The sequence below is a fragment of the Onthophagus taurus genome, chromosome 11 (assembly GCF_036711975.1).
Source record: "Onthophagus taurus isolate NC chromosome 11, IU_Otau_3.0, whole genome shotgun sequence".
In the NCBI taxonomy this organism is placed as follows: Eukaryota; Metazoa; Arthropoda; class Insecta; order Coleoptera; family Scarabaeidae; genus Onthophagus; species Onthophagus taurus.
This window is the reverse complement of record NC_091976.1, coordinates 1,451,303-1,471,927: the sequence shown is the minus strand read 5'-3', so window position 1 is coordinate 1,471,927 and position 20,625 is coordinate 1,451,303. Positions and strand designations below refer to the sequence as shown.

The following is a 20,625-nucleotide window of genomic DNA, read 5'->3' as shown; positions in this document are numbered from 1 at the left end:
CAGAAAATATACAAGCAATTTGTATCAAGTGTCGTTCAATAACCATGGAGGATGTAATCAAGAACAGGAAACGTGTGTATAATAAAATTACGAACGTCGAGTAAGACATCTTTTTAGCAAGGCGTTTGGGCCCTTCAGAACCTAAAAGGAAAGAGTAATCTAATCCCAGGTTCTGTACAAAACACCTTGCTATTAGTGGTACCTACTATGTAATAAAATTTTAAGGCATGAAGATGGAAAGAGTTTGTAGGTACCCTTTTTATTGAAGTTTGCAATGTTTCAAGAAAAAGTCTTCAAAACTTGAATAAAGTTTTGATACAAGGTGGAATACCTAAAGAAAACCACGGCGGTGATAGGAAGTCAAATAAAACAAAGGATAAAGAGGACAGTACCAAAAAGTTTTTGAATAATCGACCAGCCAGTGAAAACCACTACAACCGAAACAAAAGCAAACGCATACATTTATCTTCAGAATTAAATTCCAAAAAACTAAGACAGTATTATTGTGATTCAGTCATAGCTGATCTTAGAGTTTCACGAACAATGTATTATGAAATTTTTTACAAAGAATACAACATTAGTTTTAAAATCCCGTCATCAGATATCTGTGGTACTTGCATTCTTTGAAAAAATACCAGTAATTAATAGTGGAGAAAAGGATTCACTCTATGAGGGCCAATGCATTTTATGCTATGATTCGTCAGGATGTGTCTGACAGTATAACTTTGTGTTTTGATATGTAAAAAGTGGAACCGTTACCAAAAACTCCTATACAAGATGCATACTATTGGAGACATATAAGTTTATATAATTTATGTGTTATAACATTGAATTCAAAAAATCCTACTTTCTTTACATATAGCTATTAGATTCTCCAGGTTCATCTTTGATGTATAGATAAAGGAATATAGATGTAAAGATGAAAAATTTTTTATTAACTATTCAGGATCTGTGCTACACAATATTATTAAAAATCTTAAAAAATCAAAATTGTTGGACCTATATGAGGAATACTGTATAACGCTGAACAAAAAGAATTTCCCAGAGCTATTATTAAACGATATAACTGACATCAATAACAACAGAATATTTCCAAAACTGATGCAGTGATTTTTAATTTAATTCTGCCACTCTATTTCGTTCACGTGACCATATTCCTGCCATACACTTTAACATTTGAGGTTATAACTCTCGCCTAATCCGGTTTTATATCGTATTCGTTTTAATTTTTAATGTGTACCAAATTAACTTGTGATTGTATCTGATTATTCGAGGATTTTTCCGTTGATTTAAAGTGCCATAACATTTGGTTGTATTGTTTGTACACGAGAAGAACTTTGTTTAAACATTAATATTTATAATGAGGTCAATATTCTACAACCTTCACTTGTGAATCCATTTGACGGTAATTAATTTAATATTTTTATTTATATTATTTACTTTATATATTATTTTAGTCGTGCCTGATGACGACTCTGCGGTGAGTCGAAACATATGTAGCACAGATCCTGAATAGTTAATAAAAAATTTTTCATCTTTACATCTATATTCCTTTATCTATTCTTTACATGGTTAGAAACACAATCTTTGAGAGGGCAGTTGAAGTAGGATCTGCATTATTCACCTATTTTAAATTATTTTAATTTAAAAAATACACAGCTAAACTAAGTAATTTTGTATATAGATAAGATGAGTTAAATCATATTTTTGGTCAAGGTACTTGTGGTCTTGCGTTGTACACGCATTTCCGGACACCTGTATATACCTGCACATACATTTTTTAATAACTATACATTTTTTTTAGTTTTTCTAAAATTTCTTTAGTATGGAAATAGCCCATTTTGAACAGACGCTCCTCTATATGCAATTTAGTACAATTTTTGCAAAAATTTCAGTGTCATCATCGTTATCATTTAACAGAATCTTCTCTATAACTGTTCTTGTCATTGTTATTTATCAGTGTTAGCAACTTGATGATTATTTGAAAAAGAAAATAATCATAATTAAAAATTAGTCATAGTAAATCATCAAAAGTCCTTTGAAACGAGTACAAACACGATGTCAAACGTTAACCTGTCAAATAAGTTTTGTTTACAAGTTACTAACACTGATAGAGAAGTTTTTATCAAATAATAACAATACCCATAATGATAGTGAAATTTCTGCAAAACGCGTACTAAATCATATCTACCAAAAACTGGTAAAAACAAAAGCACAAAAACAAATTGTAGCACCTCGGCCTAAAAACACCTTACATCCCCTATCTTAAATTTAACCAAGGTTGCTTGTGGTCAAGGCGTTCTAAAATATCCAATTTAGAATCTTTCTAACGTATCTAATGTATCAGTTCTAACGCTTCGCCCGCGAGCAAGCTCGGCGAAATGAGAGTAAATATTTCTGACGAAAGTGTTGAACATTTTCTTTATTTTCCAATCTGGGTGAGGCGCTAGATACCTTAAAAACTGATGAATTCGCCTTGATATGTCAAGTCCAGCGCCTCGCCTTCAAGCGACTTCGGCGATGTTAGATATCATTTAAGCCGGGTTTATACAGACGATTTAGCTGCAAATTTAAATTTAAAAATTTAGCTGTAAGAGTTAAATGTATTGAAACCCCATGTATCGTTTATACAAAGCTGTAAGATTTAGCTGTAAACATAAAGTTGGTCAACTTTTCTAAATTTACAGCGTCACACATGAGCAAGACGACCTCAATCAGCTGTATCCAATGATCGGCCGGTGTTAATAGCGCGTTATAACCTAACCTCAACTGTTGTTTATTTCTGTGCCAACAAAATGAGTGAATTCGATGGAAAATTAATTAAAATTGTTGAGAACTACTGATATATTTACGATAAAAAATTTTCTGAACATAAAGATAAGATATATTGTAGAAAATGGCAATACAAAAACCAGTAATATTTTGTTTCTTGAGGTTGCGATTCTGTAAATCTTAAATTCTGTATAAATCAATTATTTTCTTAAAGCTAAATAAAATCCTTAAATCTAAATATTTAAATTTACAGCTAAATTCTGTATAAACCTGGCATTACTGTCTTAAATAAGAAATAATTTATCCTCAATTCGCCGAGGTTGCTTACGTTTGTTGCTTTAGCTTCGTTTAAGCTGTGCGTTTTTAGATAATAAATTTAAAGTTTAATAACTTCTAACTAACGTAATTTTTTTCTGCGTGACCGTTTCTATTGGCGGCAATTGCGGACTCATAGTCCGCCGCAAATCACTTTAAGGATCAATTTTAGAATAATTTAAGTCTCTTACCTTATAATCTAAAACAATTCGTTCGATAATACCCTTATCGAGCATTTTCTTATACCAGTCTTGGAGTCTCTTCGGTTTCGGTATCTTTTGTTCCGTTGGATGACAGTGGAAGATATAATCGTCGCCTTCGGAGGGCGGACACGCCCATATGTGCGCCATCGTGTAACCGAGTTGTTTCACGTAATCCATATAACCCAACAAAATTTCATGATAAACAGCCGTCCGAAATTGTCTGGGCTTAAAAAAGTGCACCGAATCTAAATAGGCGATGTAAACGCGCCGCGTGTTCGGCGCCGGGCACTCCGAACCATATTCCTGCACGTGCATCCCGAAGAAGCACACGTCGACGCCGTCGATTTCCTCAAACGCAAACAACGCTTTAGCCCTATACGGAAACTCCCCAGGCATATCACCCGTTTCGACGAATTTACTGCGCATTCCCGGTTTTACTTCAACCATTTTCTCCGAACTGGAAACAACGCGAACCGACACTTCGCCGGCGCCCGCTTCCTTTTTCTTTAAAAAGTTGTTAACCCGCGTTTCGATGTATACGCCAAGTTTCGTTACGGGGAGACGTCTTGCGTTGAATTTGTTATCGCGTTTCTTCGTACCCTTCTTCTTGTGGCACTCGTCACAAACAAAACCACACGGCCATATTTGTTCCATATGAAGAACGCAAATTTGATGAAGTTTTCGATCACACTCTTGACACAAAACGAACTGTTCCAATTCGAGGTGGTCGTTTTTCATTTCTTTGAATTGATCTTTTTTGATTGCCCTATATACAAAATATTATTATTTATTAAGGTACTTTATTTTCTTTAAAAATGTAGTGTTTTTACTTACGTTTGAGCTTGTGTAGGGTCGTCTCCTAACGTAACGGTGTCCCCCTGGAAATCGTTGAAACACTTCTGGCAGAAGGTGTATCTGTTGGATCCGAGCCCATACGCTTTTAGACTGAGAGTGCATCGATATTTTTTTGTTTTGTTTTTGGTTTATTTTTCGTTCACGACACCGAGGCGGAAGCGGAAGCGAGTAGTGAACAGTGTGTTAGAAAAAAAAGAAGACACCAAAATCGTGTTAGAAGCAAATTTTACGTGCCAGGCCCAATTAAATAAATAAAAAAAAGTTATTTCAAGTTCAAATTGTCGTTCTTCTCGGTTATACTAAATATTTAACTAAAATATGAACATTCAATAAAAATTAATTAATAACTAAAATATTAAACTAATTGAGGTTATTATAAAATAACTCTGATTTACTAAATGTTCATATCAACCCAAAATTTAACCAATGCGGTCATTTAATTAAGAATTAACGTTTAAAATTAATTATAGAATTAATAATTACAAGTTTTCTAACAGAACAAAATATACCAATTTCATATTGACTGTTAATAAGAGTAACAATAAACGATGTAGATCGACTTCATAACAATTATAATAGAGATAACTTTTTTTTAAAAAAACAACTTTGAGCACGTTAAAAGCTAAAATTGGTTATGAAATCGATCAGAAAGCATGCTCCGAAGAATTCGGCACTGAACTTGAACTAATTAATGTTAAAATCTAAACAAAATTTTAGGCCCAATATAAATATAAAAATAATCTTAATAGAAAGGTGTTCAAATCAACATATAATGTCGTTATACTTGATTTAACCATAAATTGGAGTAAATTAATTAAAAATGTTTTCCAAATTTGTGTCTTTGCAAAGAATCTAAATTAAAGTCTCCATTACATTACAATCATGGATTAATAAATTCTTGATTTTACAAAAAATCGAAACCAAACCAAAATATATTGTTCTAAAATGTGTAATATTTCGACAAATCCTCATGCGATTTTTCTCAAATCATTTATTATTGATAATTTTGAACCATATTATAATTGGCACAAATAATTATATTAAGTAACCGCAGAGTTGAGAGATGTTGTGGTTGCTGGGTGTGGAAATTCACAAACAATCAATTATGTTCTGGAAGTGGCTGAGAAAAAACTGCTAAGATTTGGGCGTAAATTTATAAAACTCTGGGACATCTCCAGAAGGCCTGAAAATCGGATGTGGTGTGCGGTTACTGTGCGAAGAGGGGCCACAAATCATGAATTGTGGAAGGAACCAAGAAGCGATGATGTATGTAAAATGTAACAGGAGGTAGGAATATGAACATGATATCAAATATATGTGTTAACGGGACATAATGGTGATATGTGACACACTAAATGTGGTATAAATCGCAAAAAATGGAAGGTGAGTGTCCTGATGATGCAGGAATCGTTCGCAAGAAAAGATGTATGGGAGAAGAGTAGTGTTTGACAGTGGAAAATACGTGATCGCGCTGCTTGGAGAAGATATACTTAGGGTTAAGTAAATGACTGGTATACTGAACAAGTCAAGTTGTACTGCCCTACAGGCAATTAAGATTGCTTTGAGCGAAAATTTCAAATCAAGGCATCCAACCTGAATTTATGATGACAGAGGGGTTAGGTTGAGCGAATAGTTAATGCTAAATGAATATGAGATACTGAATCCAGAAGATAGAGAATCGACTTTCCACTCCAGCAATCGGTGCAGGTGAATAGATGTCATGACTTTGAGGGGAGATACGAATTCCAATTGGAACGTTCTGGATGAAGTATCATTGAGTGGGCATCAAATAATTATGACGATTGGAAGCAAGTAAAGAAAGAGTTTTGCAATAGAAGAAGGCTGTTGAAGAAACTAGACGAAGGGAGTTTAGAGAATGTGCGATGAATTCTACGCAAATCAAGAAGATGAATATTGATGAAATTAGGAATGAATTGGTGAAGTGTTAGGTTACAGTGTTTGAGGAACCCAAATGTACGGCCCTACATGTACTAATTACTGGGAGTAATTTTTATTATTACTTGAAGGCATTATATATGCTCATAGTAACGAAGGCATTTTTACATTAGATGGTGTGGAGCGTATACCACATTTGGATCCTTATTTGAAATACTTATTCTCAGATGTTAATGTCAAAACTTGAGTAGAAAATGTTTGTATTTACAAGAGACTGATTCCAGTGAAAGCCACATGGAATTCCGATAATATATGAAGAACAAGCGCCATAAATTTGGAAAAAGAAGTCTTCAACATGTTAATTTTAGACAATTATTGCCGAAAAATAAACTGGAAAGAAAATGAAAATTAGTAATTATTACATCCGTGTTACTTTAACCAAGACTCCACTTTTCAGATCCACTCATCTTATTGGAACAAAAAAGGAAATGTAACAATCAGGATGTGAACAAAGCTAAATCGCGATAAAATTGATAATAAATTGATGATATATTTAAAGCTATAATTGTCTTTTTGTTTAAAGATTAGCTTATAAATATTTATGGTAAAGATCGAACTGGCTGATAAAGTATGCTGCTAAAGACCACTATAGAAGCAAAATTCCGCGAATATTTATTAGAGTAGATTAAGCATAGTCGTAATGATATAAAAATAGTCATGATTCTAAGTACAAAGCATCTAGACCAAGCGAAAAGGGTCCCAAGCCGAAAGAATTTTTCAACTACAATAATTGCAAATCCTTTGTAGACTTATCACACCAACAAAAAATTTTCATCTATCCTTTGAGGAAGTATATAAATTGGAAGAGGAAGCTGGCAGTAGAATTGCTTCTGGGAGCAACTGTGGTAATTGCAAATATTGCATATTCAAAAGTGATAAAAACAAAATTATAAACATTGCGTTTAGAGAGAAGTTTAAAGAAATACTTCGCAAACATGGAAAAAATTAAATCAAATACAGGAAGTGACCATGAAAGATTAATCAATTTATAAGAACTAAATTGAACAACCACGCAACACAAACACAAAAATTTGTGAGGCACATATGGTGTCTCTCATAGCTATAAACGTGTTAAGTGTCTAGTTATTCACACTATAGAAGGATTGTGACTAATTTACAAGCTCTGTAAGCTTTGGTATGGAATAATTTAATTAGAATATGGAAAAATAAACTGTAGACCCAAAAAACACACCTCTAAGGATAAGCATTTCTGTTGTCCCAAAATTACCAAAAGGTAATAACCCTAATAATACAGTTTTGAACCTAAAATTACGTTAATACAATAATATCAACATTTTTCATTTATTTTAACACCTTTCTATTAAACAGAAATTATAAGCAGGTGTCTGAAATTTGAGAAACTTTATATAAAGCTTCGGAGCTTTCTACTCAATAGTATTTTTTACAAAGAATTCGCTAAGAATATTAAATTCGATAAATTGCTCAGAATCTAAATAATTTTCAAAAATTTCCAAAACACCTGAATAAAAAAAAATAACATACATAAGAAAACACATACCTGTTCTGATAGCTATAATATTTAGCTTCTCTTGGAATGGTACAAAGTTGTTTTCCAAAACAGCACAAAACTTGCGGATTGAAAGTATATTTTCGGCCGCAACAATAACCCATCGATTGCATAACTGGATCGATTTCCTGTTCGAAAACTTCCGATAATTTCGTACAGTACCGATAAACTCTACTTGTTTTTCTATTATACAACCAAGCGTTATCAAACATTAACCAAACATCGTCGACGTATTCCCAAGGATCCGCGTATTGTCCAATATCTAATTTCTTTTTAATCGTTGACAAATCCATCGGTTTCTTAACAATATCAAAATAATCCGGGATACCCAACGTTTGCGGATCTACAGGTTGTCTAAATGGATGACTTTCTGGATCTTGTCGATACAACTTTTCCAAAGTCGGCATTAATTTTTGTCTTAACTCGTCCGGTTTAAAAATAAACTTTCTCGGTTTTGCAGGCGTCGGAATAATCTCCATTGGAGATGGTTTCACCTCAACCGATACTTCCGACGGACTCGCAGGCTCCATCTTAACCTCCGTTTTAATCTCTTCGTCTTCCATTTTAATCTCTCGCTTTTTGATTTCAGTTTTGATTCCGCCTTTCCCGCATATATCCACGTGACCATTCATTTCCTCGTCTTCCTGTTTAATATCCATCGGCGTTTCCTCGTTTAATCGGTGATGTTTGGTCTGTTGGTCGAGTTTTCCCTTTACGTCACCGTCCGACGGTGTTGGAGAATCCTCGTCCGCACCGGAAGCCGCCACAATCGCAGAGAATTGTGATGATATTGTGGAAGATCTCACAGGAAGTGATAATGCTGCTCTTTCTTGAGTTGTCATACCTTTACCTAAACATAGGTAACAGTTAAGATAATATAGTTTATTAAGATAATTTATTTACCTAAACTAGCGGCTGTTGATTGGGGTGAATTGACTACAGGGGTAGCGGGTGCAGGTGAAGGCCCCCGCGATGAGCTAACAGACTTTGGTCTGGCTCCTGGAACTCCTGTCGCGATTGATTGCGCCATATTCGTTGCATCGGTTGGAGTGGAAGCTGGTAACCTGGTGGTAGTGTTGTTCACTTGGTTGTTCATTGACGTCGTTAAACTACTCGGGAGAGTGTACGACGGGGACTGCGCTAATCTATTTTGTAGCACATCGTTAAATTGTTGACTACCGGCAGGTGAAGTTGATGGTAAGTTCGGCCCGTTACTCGTAGTGGTGAATTGAGGTGTATGGGTTGGTGTTGTGGAGGTTTGTTGAGATAAGGATTGACCAAACGGCGATAAACTAGGGTTATTAACTGTGGTGGGAGACGGTCCTGGAAGTCCTACGTTTTGCGGTTGGTTTGGTTGTTGCTGTTGTTGGGATATTTGTTGTTGGGTAGGTTGTTGGGGTCCTGGAAAGATGACGCGCGGTCCTCCCGGTTGATTAGTGATGTTGATATTTTGTAACTGAGGCGAGAGGCTTCCTAAGACTTGGTGGGGTTGAGGTGCTCTAGGACCTGCCGGCCCGATTCCGGTTAATTGACCTGGAAGTGGTTGCCGTGGAATGCTTCCCGGATGTTGCACCTGCTGTAGCTGTTGTTCTTTCCTTTTCTGTCGTTTTTCTTCCAGTTCCTTTTGGATTTTATAAATTTTCTCTGCGAGTAGATGATAATACTCCGATCTAGAATTGGCCATTTCGTACATATCGCCTTCTACTTTTCGCGCATACGCGACAAGATTGTGCATTCTCTTGTCGAGCATCGCTTGTGGATCAGGCGTTGGAAATATCGCTTGGACCAACTTATGTACTAAATGATTTCGTAGATCGGGAGTCACAGATTGATGCCATTCCTTTGTATCTTGTACCGGCGTCGCAGTCACCTGACCCGGCTGTAAACCTCCTATTCGACCATCACCAATATTTGGACCGTCCGTACCACCCACGCCAAACAATGTATTATTGGTCATATTTTGTTGTTGTTGTTGTATCGAGGTGGGCGCGATTTGCGTTGCCGGCGCAGGCACGGAAGAGTCCCCACTTCCCATGGGTAAGCTAACATTTGTAGGCGTTTGCTGAGACGGTAAAACCGTCACATTAGTCATGGGCATATTCGGACCAGGTAATCGTATTCTAGGGGGTAAATTCGGCGTTTGAAGTAATCCTCCTAAAGGCGCCGTTTCCGGCCTTAATCCTAGCACGTCGCACCTCTTTTTTATATCCTGAGTAGTTGTGTTATTTGGTGATTGGGTTGTTTGCGGCGTTGTTGTTGCGGCGTTTGGATTATTGCGGTTCTTATCTGCTTGTTTTAATGGCAAACATACCGGACAGTCACTTCTTGCACAATGTTTCCAATGACTTATTATTTGCCTTGACGAGCTGCAATGTGGCATTGTACAATTTTTCCCCAATTGACATGACGTCATGTGATTTAATACAGCTTTCATTGTCTTACAATGGGGCAGCGTGCACTGCCACACTTCGCCGTTCGCTTGAGATTCTCGCCTTTGGCATTTATGAGCATGCAACAATAACACCAATTGTTGTTGAATCAATTTCCGCTTTTCTGGATCTAAACATGTTAATACTCTAATTACAAATATTTGTTAAAAATTTTAAATTGTTACCTGTAGATGGTGCTGCCTGACCACCCGCTTGACTTTGAGCGGCAGCTTGAGGGACCGGCTGGGAACTACTGGGTGCCCCTGATTGAGGTTGGGCGGGCGATGGTGCCGGTGGTTGCGTTTGGGCGATTCCACCTTCACCACCCGCCGTTGGACCAACTTGACCGGGAGGAGAAACAAACCTTGGGGGAATATTCATGCCGCCCGGCCTTTGCTGAGGTGCTATCACCCCTACACATACAAAAATGTTTAGTATGAAATAACACAGGCGTGCAAAAATTAATTTCATAAAAACTTTTTAGATTATTTAGGATGATCTAACAGTTTTGAAAGGTGCTGAATCAGAAAATGACAACAGTTTTTTCCCATCACCCATCGTTTTTCCGCATCTCAACACAATAATCTGAAACTAACTGGTATGAATAATAATAATAAGTTTATTGAATATGCATCAAAATGTACAATATTCTCGTCAAATAAAAGTCGTAACAATAATGATAATAAAGAAAACAGGTATTCATTAGTTTATCTTCATTGATGCAAAGTATTCGTCTATTCCTCTTCTAAGAGCATATTCTTACCTGTCTCTTAAAACTCTTCATATTCAATGTTTTGAAATGGGGTGATAATTCATTGTATAACTTTATAGATATATGTTGAAATTTTGTTGTTCTGCGATATGGAAGTTTGATATCATCTCCTTGTCTGGTGCAGTAGGGGTGAGACTCTGTAATTGTGGTTAGTGAATTCTTGTTTTTGTGTATATAGTCTAGTCACGTAAGTATATATGAGGTTGGTAATGTCGGTATTTTTAGAGTTTTAAAATAACCTCTACAACTCTGATTTTGTTTTAGACCTACTTGCGTTTTTATCGCTTACTTTTGTAGTTTGAAAACTTCTTTTAGGTCACTGGAAGCACTTCATATTGCTATGCCATACACCGCCATGCTGTGGAAGTATGCGAAATACACATTACGTGATTCAGCCAATGGTAAGTTTTTTACCATTACTTTCAAACAATATATTAAAGTTGCTAGTTTCTTTCTAAGCTGAGATATGTGCTCTGACCAACTCAAGGTTTCCGTAAACACTACGCCAAGGAATTTGGTCTTTTGATTTGTAACGTGATCATTGGTTTTCGTATAAAACGTGAGTAATTTGGTTTTGGTTTATTTAATTGTAATTTGAACCACTTATCTGCCTCAACCGTTGTTGTACTAGTTTTTTTCTGAAGTTTTTCAATATCCTTTTCCACGTTTATGAAGGAAGTATCGTCCGCATAAAGACAAAGTGAATCCGATGCTATAAAATCCGGCAGATCATTTATGTAGATCAAAAAAGGAATCGGTCCAAGAACCGAACCTTGCGGAACTCCTCGACTCTGTTCCACTTCGATATTTCACCTTTCCAGTGAGTTTGTTGTTGTTGCTGATCCAGATATGAAACTAGCAGGTGAAGGGCCTTATCTCTTATTCCGTATTTATTCAATTTCTTAGTAAGAATGTCATAATTTACAAGATCAAAAGCCTTGCTAAGGTCACAGAAGGCGATTTGGGTATATTTTTGTTTATCAAAACCTCTTATGGTCACTTGTAACACATTAAGCAGTGTCGTGTTTGTGGATTTACCTGGTTGATAACCGTGTTGGTAAGTCGTTAATAAATTATCAAAAGTCAGATAATTAAGTAAGGTATTCTTTATGACAATTTCGAAAATTTTAGACATTGTAGGTAGCTCAGAGATTGGACGATAATTATTCAAGTCATTGGGATCTGAATAATTACAAGTTTCTGTATAATTTTTTGTTTCTATATTCGGCATAATTTTCCCGTATTTTAGTTCTTCTGGAAAAATACTCGTTTTTTTCAGGTCTTTTACTATTTGTAGCAGTTCCTCTTCCTCTAAGTCCGTAATTTGATTAAGAGATGTATTTGTTTGTTTCTGTTTCGATAGTAGAAATGAATTTGTATTATTCGAATTGTTGCTAGAGTCTAATTGCCTGCAGTTTACGAATGAATCATTCAAAACGTTTATGTCTAAGTTAGAGGGCTTTTGCGATTCATTTTCACCTTTTCCGCATTCTTTCTTTACAAGCTTCCAAGCGGCTGCGACCTTATTTTCAGAACTTTGAATAAATCTACCATTTACTTCTTTCTTTGCCACATCTATTTCTACTCTATACTTTTTTACAAATTATTATATGTATCGTTTAGTCTGGTGGACTGGTTTCTCATTTTTTTTTTATGTTTCTGTTTCCCATTTTCACAATTCATTTTTGCCTCTTTTGTTATGCTTTCAGGAAAAGCTGAATTATAGCAGTGTAGGTAGTTAGCGTTAGTAATACGACTGTTACCAGCAGTAGTCACCCATCATACTGACGTTCAACTTGATGTGAAAAGGGGGAAGACAAATTTTTCTAGGATCGATTAAAGCTTTGTGGAAAACGTTCTTTTTATCTGGCCCCAATGTTTGTTAGGTTGGCCATACTTTTTTAGTCCAGTGTTCATTCCTTGCTCTGCTATCCCATTCACAAATGAAACATGGGTACTTAGTGCTTCCTCCCTGCAGACCAAGCATCATGCCCAAAACTTTCAGATCGCCACAAACTATCCAGTCATGATCTGTATATTTAATTTTATTTATGGCATTATTTGAAGGATCTTGGAAATCAGTCATCTTCATTCACATCAGATTCACTAGAGCTCATCTCACCTAGCGTTGCTGGAGGCTGAGATACAAGCACATCTGGTCCATGAGCTACAGGTCGCATTACAAATGGAAAGTTGTGGTACACTACATCTCTTTCACTCTTAGAGTTATAGCTATTAAAATCATACACCATCGGAATACCAAATTTGAATGATTTTTTTTACCTGATGACCACTTCCTGACATCTTCTACACAAATAGAACACACTATGTGAGGTGCCCATGATTGGGCCCCCAAGTCTCACACTGACATAAAAGTAGTACACTTTCATAACAAAGTCTATAATGATTCTCTGGTGTTTTTTAATGACAAATGAAATAGGAAAACGCGTAATGCAGACGTAATTCAAATAGTGAAAGATCCAAAAAAAGATTAAATTTGCAAAAAAACTAAGAGTGGTGGAAATTTCTCATTATTTTTCCCGGATTCAGCATCCAAAAAAAACAATAAAGATCGCCTTTCAGTTTCAAAAAAGTTTTTTGGGTTTTTTTTTAAGGTAAATTTTTTTACTTACCAACTTGCACGTTTTGTGGAGGTCCACCAGCCGGATTTTGATAAGTATTGTAAGGAGTATTTCCAGGCATATTCTGATTAATAGAATTTAAAGGCATTTGCATGCCAGGGGGTTGCATGCGCGCGCCTATCGCCCCGTGAGGCACCGCATGTGGCCCTTGCGGCCGAGGGGTCATATGAGACATATTTACCGATCGTTGGGATAGCATTGGACCGTTTTGGATACCCTAAAACGAAATAAATCAATTACCTCTATTTAATTTATCTCTAAAATAATTTTTACCTGTGCCACCGCATGATTTTGCGCGTGGTGAGGCTGGCCTGACATCATTCCCGTCGCATTTAATGTCTTATTATTTACAGTGCTACTGACGACAAGGCCACCTCCAGCCATACTAATATTGCTCATGTTGCTATTGGTCATTACCATGTTTCCTACAGTATTATTCATACCTTAAATCAAGATAAAAATATGTTACCAAATAAACATACAAAACATTTAAATAAAAATTTACTATTTCGACATTTTCTACCTTGTATGGAGCTCATCACTTGTGGCGAACTCCCATTATTCGCAATAGTCTGTAATCCTACATTATTTTGTATACTAGAAGGCAAACTGCCCCCCATAGAAAGTGAATCGACTACACCCCCATTGCCTTTCGCAATGGAAACATTAGGAGGTGATTGAAGATTGGGACTCTTGCTCCCCAACTGATTTCCGGCGGCCATCGAAAGTGCATTGTTGACCAAATTTTTATTGCCCTGCTGTTGCTGCTGCTGTTGTTGTTGCTGCTGCTGTTGTATTATGTGGTGAATTTGGTGTCTTAAGGCTGCACTCTGACCGTCGGACGTATCGATTCCGTTTTGGAGCACCCCCGGCCCGGGTCCTTGCGGTGTCTTTGCTGTTAAATGGTCCGGGAGGCCCCATCCATGGTCGCCGATTAATTCATCGGGAAGGCTCTTTTCCAAATCGAGCATGTCAACATTTGCCAAAACATCTAAAGGAACAAAAACGTAATTCATACAGTGTAATACATCGAAAATATTTTTCTAAGTCTACGATATGTTAGTAAATGAAAAAAAAAAGTTCTTTTGAGGTTTTTCTTTTGAGGGGGAGAAAAAAACGTTTCCATGCAAATCTACGGAATCGTAAAGCTCTCTCTCTACGTGCAAAAAAAACTAAAAGAATTTGTTTATTGTTACATTTGAGTTGGTTGAATTTTTAGCGGTTTTCATTTAATTATATTGCAAAATTGTTAGTGTTTAGTTTATATTATAATAGTGATTACGCTGAATGTTCGTTTTTGTAAAGATAAAACGAAGTCATCAAGATTTATAAATGTTTAACTCTTTTAATATAAAACCGTTAAAAGAGATTCGGATGATCTCCTTTTCACCCCCTTAAGAAACAAACGTTCAACGTAAAAAATAAACGGAAACTATTATATTTTAGTTATTAAGTCGTATTTACTTTGCTGCTGGCGTAAAGTCCATTGTTGGAGCGGGATCGACGAACCGTCACCAAGTATTTGTCCCTGTCCAGGCCCCAAGCCGTAGGCGAAATGTTGCATAGTCACTATATATCGGTTAATATCCAACATTACTAAAGTGGTTTTATCATACATTTCTGGGGATGGTCTCAACGCTTTAATACTATAATTATATTCGTATTTGGCGGTAATAGAACAAGTTTTATTTTGGCATTTTTTGACGTTTATCTTTAAATTAATTGATTGTGCATTTTGATTATTGACTAATTATCTACAGGGCGAATTATTAATTGAAAAAGAAGATTTGTGGAAAATCATGCAACTCAAAAACAAATATTTTTGTCATTCTGGTCAACTATAAATTTGGTTATGATGCGTTTTCAGATTGAAAGAGTGCTCTCCGCAACAAAGCTAAACCTGAGCCTCCTATCCAGAAAGCTTACAAAGACAGACAATGAGAACAAAAAGTGTTTGCAAGATTCCACAAAAAAAAATCATTCCTCTTATCCAATTATTAATCAAAATCATCAGCCTGTAAAGGCAACTTTAAGATCATGTTTATTAAGAATAATTGTTGGATTATTTATTTATTTTAAAACAAGAAAAATAAAACAATAGAAACGGATAATATGAAAAAGACAATCAAAAAGGGGGTAGACACGATTAACGCATGCAAATACAAGCGTAACCACAACCAAAATAAAACATCATGCCAATAAGAAATTGTAACCAAAAATAATAAAGTTGAATAAGTTCTTTTACTACAACGCATGGGATTCAGTTTTATTTTATAAAAAGATTTCAATTTAAAGTTTATATTTACATAGTGGTGCGTTTCGTGCTTTCTTAATTTGAAGAAATCAACTTAAAAGTTGTATTGGAGTAATGCATTCCACTAAAACAGCTGTTTTATGTTCGTGTTTGGTTAAAATAATGTTCTGCTAATGATGGGTTGGGTTGAGTTCGCTTAAAATACAAGTTTTTTGGTAAAAACATGAGTCACAACATTTTCTTATTTTTTTTTAATGAATTTCGAGAATAACATAATTGATTTTATTCGTTCTTTTAAATAATTTCTCTGATTTGGTTTATTTTTATAAATACAAAATTAACATTCCATTACATAGCGAGACCATTATGGGAATAATTTTACAGTTTATTTAATTTTTAGATTTGTCCAATATTGACTGATTCTTTACGATTACAACAGGCAGAGAAGATCGCTTTTATAACTTTAGTGAAGACAAAGAAAGTATGAGTTTGCTTGATTAACACTTGAGCCCGATTCACTACATTTGATGCAATATCTACCAATATCCTAGTAGGTACTAAGTAGGTTGTTGCCTACTTAAACCGAAGCAGCTTGCGGGCGAGGCATTACAGTTGACATTGGATACCATGTTGATGCGATATTGGAAAATATATATTGCAGCGTTTCCGCCACAAGCAACCTAGTCTTCATTAAGCAAACTCATACTTCCTCCGTGTTCAGCTAAACCAAGATCTATTGCAGCATTTCTGCATCCATCTTTTCATGAAGAGTGTAGATTACTACCTCCCTAAGCCAAGGTCGCTTGCAGGCGAGGCACTACATAATGTTTTCTTCTACAGGTTGACTGAAGACAAAGATATCACTTTAATGCAATATTGTACCACATATATTACAGCATTTTGACACTAAGCTTTGCACGGAGGATATTGCCTGCTGAAGCCGAGGTCTCTTGCAGCAATATTATGGATATTACAACGATCGTTGAGCCTCGGCCGCAAGCGATCTCGGCTTAAACAAATAACAACCTAAGTTTTCTGTGCAAAGCTTGGAGTAAAAGCTTTACAATGGATATTGGTTGATATTGCATCAGATGTAGTACGTCGGCCACAAACGACCTCGGCTTAAGCAGGTAATAACCTACGCTCTGTATAAAGCTTGGCGCAGAAGCCCTGCAATAGATATTGGTATATATTATTAAATGGTTGAAATAAATTATGCTGCTTGTACTCGGTTACATGGACTTGTTTTTGTGGGTGGCTCAGCAATGTTTTGGGTAGGAATTTTTCTTGAAATACTCAGGGATCTCGTTCCAATTGCTAGAAACGCATTAACAACACGACTTTAGTGGACATCCTAGAAGAGTATGTGGTGTAGGATAATGCATGACCACACACAAGGATCGTAACACAGTACCTTGGAGAAGTTGGTGACATAAAAAAGGACTGGTCTGCTCAAAGCCCGGATTTTAATTTATTTATTGTTTCAGCTTTTCCTTTTGAATCTGCAACAGCATTAGTTTTGAACCTTCGTCTCATGTGGTTGCACCAAATCGCAGAAAGCTGTGTTGGCAAAAATCTATTGAATGGTATAACGAAATCAACCAACAAAATCTTAAAAATACGCAGTCAACATTTTCTTTGTAATATACTTGAACTCTCTGGTGTTCTTCTTGAAATATCTCATACTGCTATCCATCGCAGCTGATAATTCATGCACATTAGTCGTTCTGAAGTCAAGTATTAGTGTATACTTTATTCAATATGTCATCATATTTACAAGACACATAATTTGTTTAAGTTTAGACTACCTGGTTGTTTTTCGCTGACTGTTCTAGATTTGATTGAGATCTGATCTTCAATAAGTTTTAGGCCTTACATACGATGCGATGGAGAAATAGTGGGCTTCGCCACGATGCAGAACGTAGTATCTTCTATAGTTACTATTATGATATCGTCCGATGAAATAGCTAAATTTCTCGCTTTAAGTGTAAACAGTTATTTATAGAATCGCACCTTGCTTAAAACGAAGAGGAAGTATGGCGTTCACCCCATAAACAGGAATAGAACTTTTTTAAGGATTGAAAATACTAATATTTGATCACATACTCCACAAAATATACAATCGTTCGACGAAGAAAACGCAGCAAGTGATACCAGAAGAACGACTTGTAACTACGTAATAAAAAACAACAATTTGATCAAAAAACGTTTTATTCAACAATTCTATATTGAGAGATAAGAAAATCTCTACTGCTACTTAGGGGCATTTAAGAGTTTAGTTTGTCTAAATTTTCGGGATTCCAAATCTGAGAAGATGTGGCAAGTGGCGTTATTTTGCCGAGGCCTTGCGTTTGTTCGAGTGTTCTGACAGCTAGGTTATACTTTTCAGAACAATGGACATAAATGTGAATTGAAAATCTGAGATAACTAAATCTTTCTCATGTTTACGTATTCATTAGGTACGTAACTGTCTATAATAATCAAGCTGGATAACATCTGCCAGAAAGCAGTGGTAAAAAAATAACTGGTCAAATAGTCCGATAATGTCACAAGAAAACACATTGGCTTTAGAATTATGGCTTTCTATTGGCCATTTCATAATGAAAAAGAAAGAGGTTGGCATGTACAAAAGTTACCCCATATTACTTTCAGGACACCATCTATTGATGTTGTGGCAATGGGTTTACCCTTATGGACTGGCCTACCCAGATCCCAGACCTCAACCCTATTGAGAACCTGTGAGACATATTGGATCGACGAGTTAAGGGGTGCAACAAAAGTCCAAAATGAGTGAAAGAACTTAAATGTCTTGTCCAAGCCAGGTGTAAGAAAATACCAGTGGCCATCATACAAAAAATTGTGGAAAGCGGGCTTTAGAGTGTTGAGGCTTAATATGAATAGAAAAGGGATATTCTATTACATGTGTCCAAATACTTAATGATAAAGAGTGTAGCTGCTACAAGTCTATCTAAAGAAATTTTGCAAAAAAATCCTTTCGCACTCAACTTATTTCTTGAGGTATAAATCGGTAATCTTCATCAAGGCATTTGTTTATTATTCGAGAGAGTGGAAGAGCCACAGGTTTTTTGACAAGCGGCCCAACATTTGTCTTCGATTGATTTAAAAAACGAACTATGTTAAATAATCATTGAATTTGTTCGGTGTTCAATTGTTGTGTTTATTAACACTTTTGTATTTATAAGTACGAAGGCACTAACACTAGCACAATCACTAGAACTAACACTAGACCTAGAAACTTACGGGTAAAGCCGTGCGTCTTGCAAATTTCATCAGAAACCATTGAATTCAATTACGTAAATCGTCAATTTGAAAAGTCTTTGAATTTATGTATCACATAATTGTATGTGTAGTAAGTAGTGTACAGTGGAACAGACTTTAAGGGTGAAGTTCGTTGGTGCTACAGGTTGGCGTTAGCATGCGAACCAAAACCAAAATATCTCGGAAAATACCACAAGAGTATGAAGAGCAAATATTATCTTTCCATCGCTTTATTATTCAACATCGAAAGAAAGTCAGTGTGGAACTACGCCAAATAGCGAATATGGATAAAACTCCTTTGACATTTGATGTACTGAGTAACAAAACTGTTGCCATGAAAGGTGCTAAAACTGTTAACTATAAAAACAAGTGGACATAAAAAATGCACTACACTGTTTGTTCTTTTATGTTGTCCTGTTTAATCAGTTTTAATCTCTGAGCGAGATGGTCTGATGTATACAGTATATTTTTCTGAATAGTAACAATTCTTGTGAATCTGAGAGAGACATCATTGCATTAAAGAGTGGAACATAGTGCTGCTGCACTATGTTCCTATCGAAAATGTATAGTTTTGATCCCTGGAAACTAGAAAATTGAACAAAATCATTGAAATAATTTCTACCGATGCAACCAATCAAAAGTTAATGAAGAGAAATGCTTAATGCCTCTATGGCGACTAATACTAATTATGCTTTGATTGATGGTGACTTCTGTCGAAGTCACTAGATGATTTGGTGTTGCATTCAGATAGAATGTTCCAGCAATAAACGCCAAGTTGGAAAGAGAGAACCACAAAATTGTTGCTACATCATCATATAACACAACCAGTTTTGATAAGATACCAAATAAGTGTTGATATTAAACATCTATTGTTAATTGCGACAAATTTATAGAAGGCTTGTGAATAATAAAGTGAACCACCAAAAGAATGAGCAACATATCATTTTAGGCTGATTTGGAGGAAGAAATTGAAAGATTTAATTTAGATTTCCCATATCTATTTAAATTTCAACCGTAGATAAATAAAAAAATTTATATTTCTAAATATATATGTTTTGAAATATATCTTTCAATCGCTTTTTATTCAACATCGAAAGAAAATCAGTGTGGAACTAAGCCAAATAGCGAATATGGACAAAACTCCTTTGACATTTGATGTGCTGAGTAAAAAAACTGTTGCCATGAAAGGTGCTAAAACTGTAACTATAAAAACAAGTGGACATAAAAAAATGATCTACACTGTTTGTCCTTTCATGTTGTGCTAGACAATACTAAACATCATGAGTAAAACAATGTCAAAACCTTCTGAAATACCTCCAGGTATATGAAATTATGGATTAATAGAATGTGGAAGAGAAGTAAAGCTGCTTTATTGAAGAAGAGTTCTGTTCTTGTGCTAGATCAGTATAGTAGTCATTTGAAAAATTCTGTGAAAGAGAAATTAAGAGAGGGAAATACTAAATAATACTACCTAATTGTATATGTAGTAAGTTTAAATCAGTATGAATCGTCCATAATAAATTTTGATCTGTGAGTGTGACGGTCTGACATATACAATATATTTTTCTGAAGAGTTTAATAAAGAAGCAAGTTAGCTAATTATGTAGGGGATAGTAACAA

The 20,625-nt window shown here is 35.6% G+C and overlaps 1 protein-coding gene across 5 annotated transcripts in view; it reads right to left on the bottom strand.

Moving 5' to 3' along the window:
- The window catches only part of LOC111420244 (CREB binding protein nejire), a 48,207-nt gene that overhangs the window by 24,772 nt on the left and 2,810 nt on the right, over positions 1–20,625 (bottom strand). The window contains exons 2-10 of one of the 5 annotated variants that reach the window (XM_023053197.2): positions 14,937–15,041; positions 13,978–14,463; positions 13,746–13,915; positions 13,464–13,689; positions 10,244–10,471; positions 8,533–10,188; positions 7,621–8,479; positions 4,125–4,235; positions 3,279–4,056 (exon numbers count right to left, since the gene is read on the bottom strand). In XM_023053197.2, coding sequence (XP_022908965.1) covers positions 3,279–4,056; positions 4,125–4,235; positions 7,621–8,479; positions 8,533–10,188; positions 10,244–10,471; positions 13,464–13,689; positions 13,746–13,915; positions 13,978–14,463; positions 14,937–15,041 — 4,619 coding nt within the window. The remainder of the gene's footprint in view (positions 1–3,278; positions 4,057–4,124; positions 4,236–7,620; positions 8,480–8,532; positions 10,189–10,243; positions 10,472–13,463; positions 13,690–13,745; positions 13,916–13,977; positions 14,464–14,936; positions 15,042–20,625) is intronic. The other 4 variants (XM_023053200.2, XM_023053199.2, XM_023053201.2 and 1 more) reach the window with 4 other exon arrangements.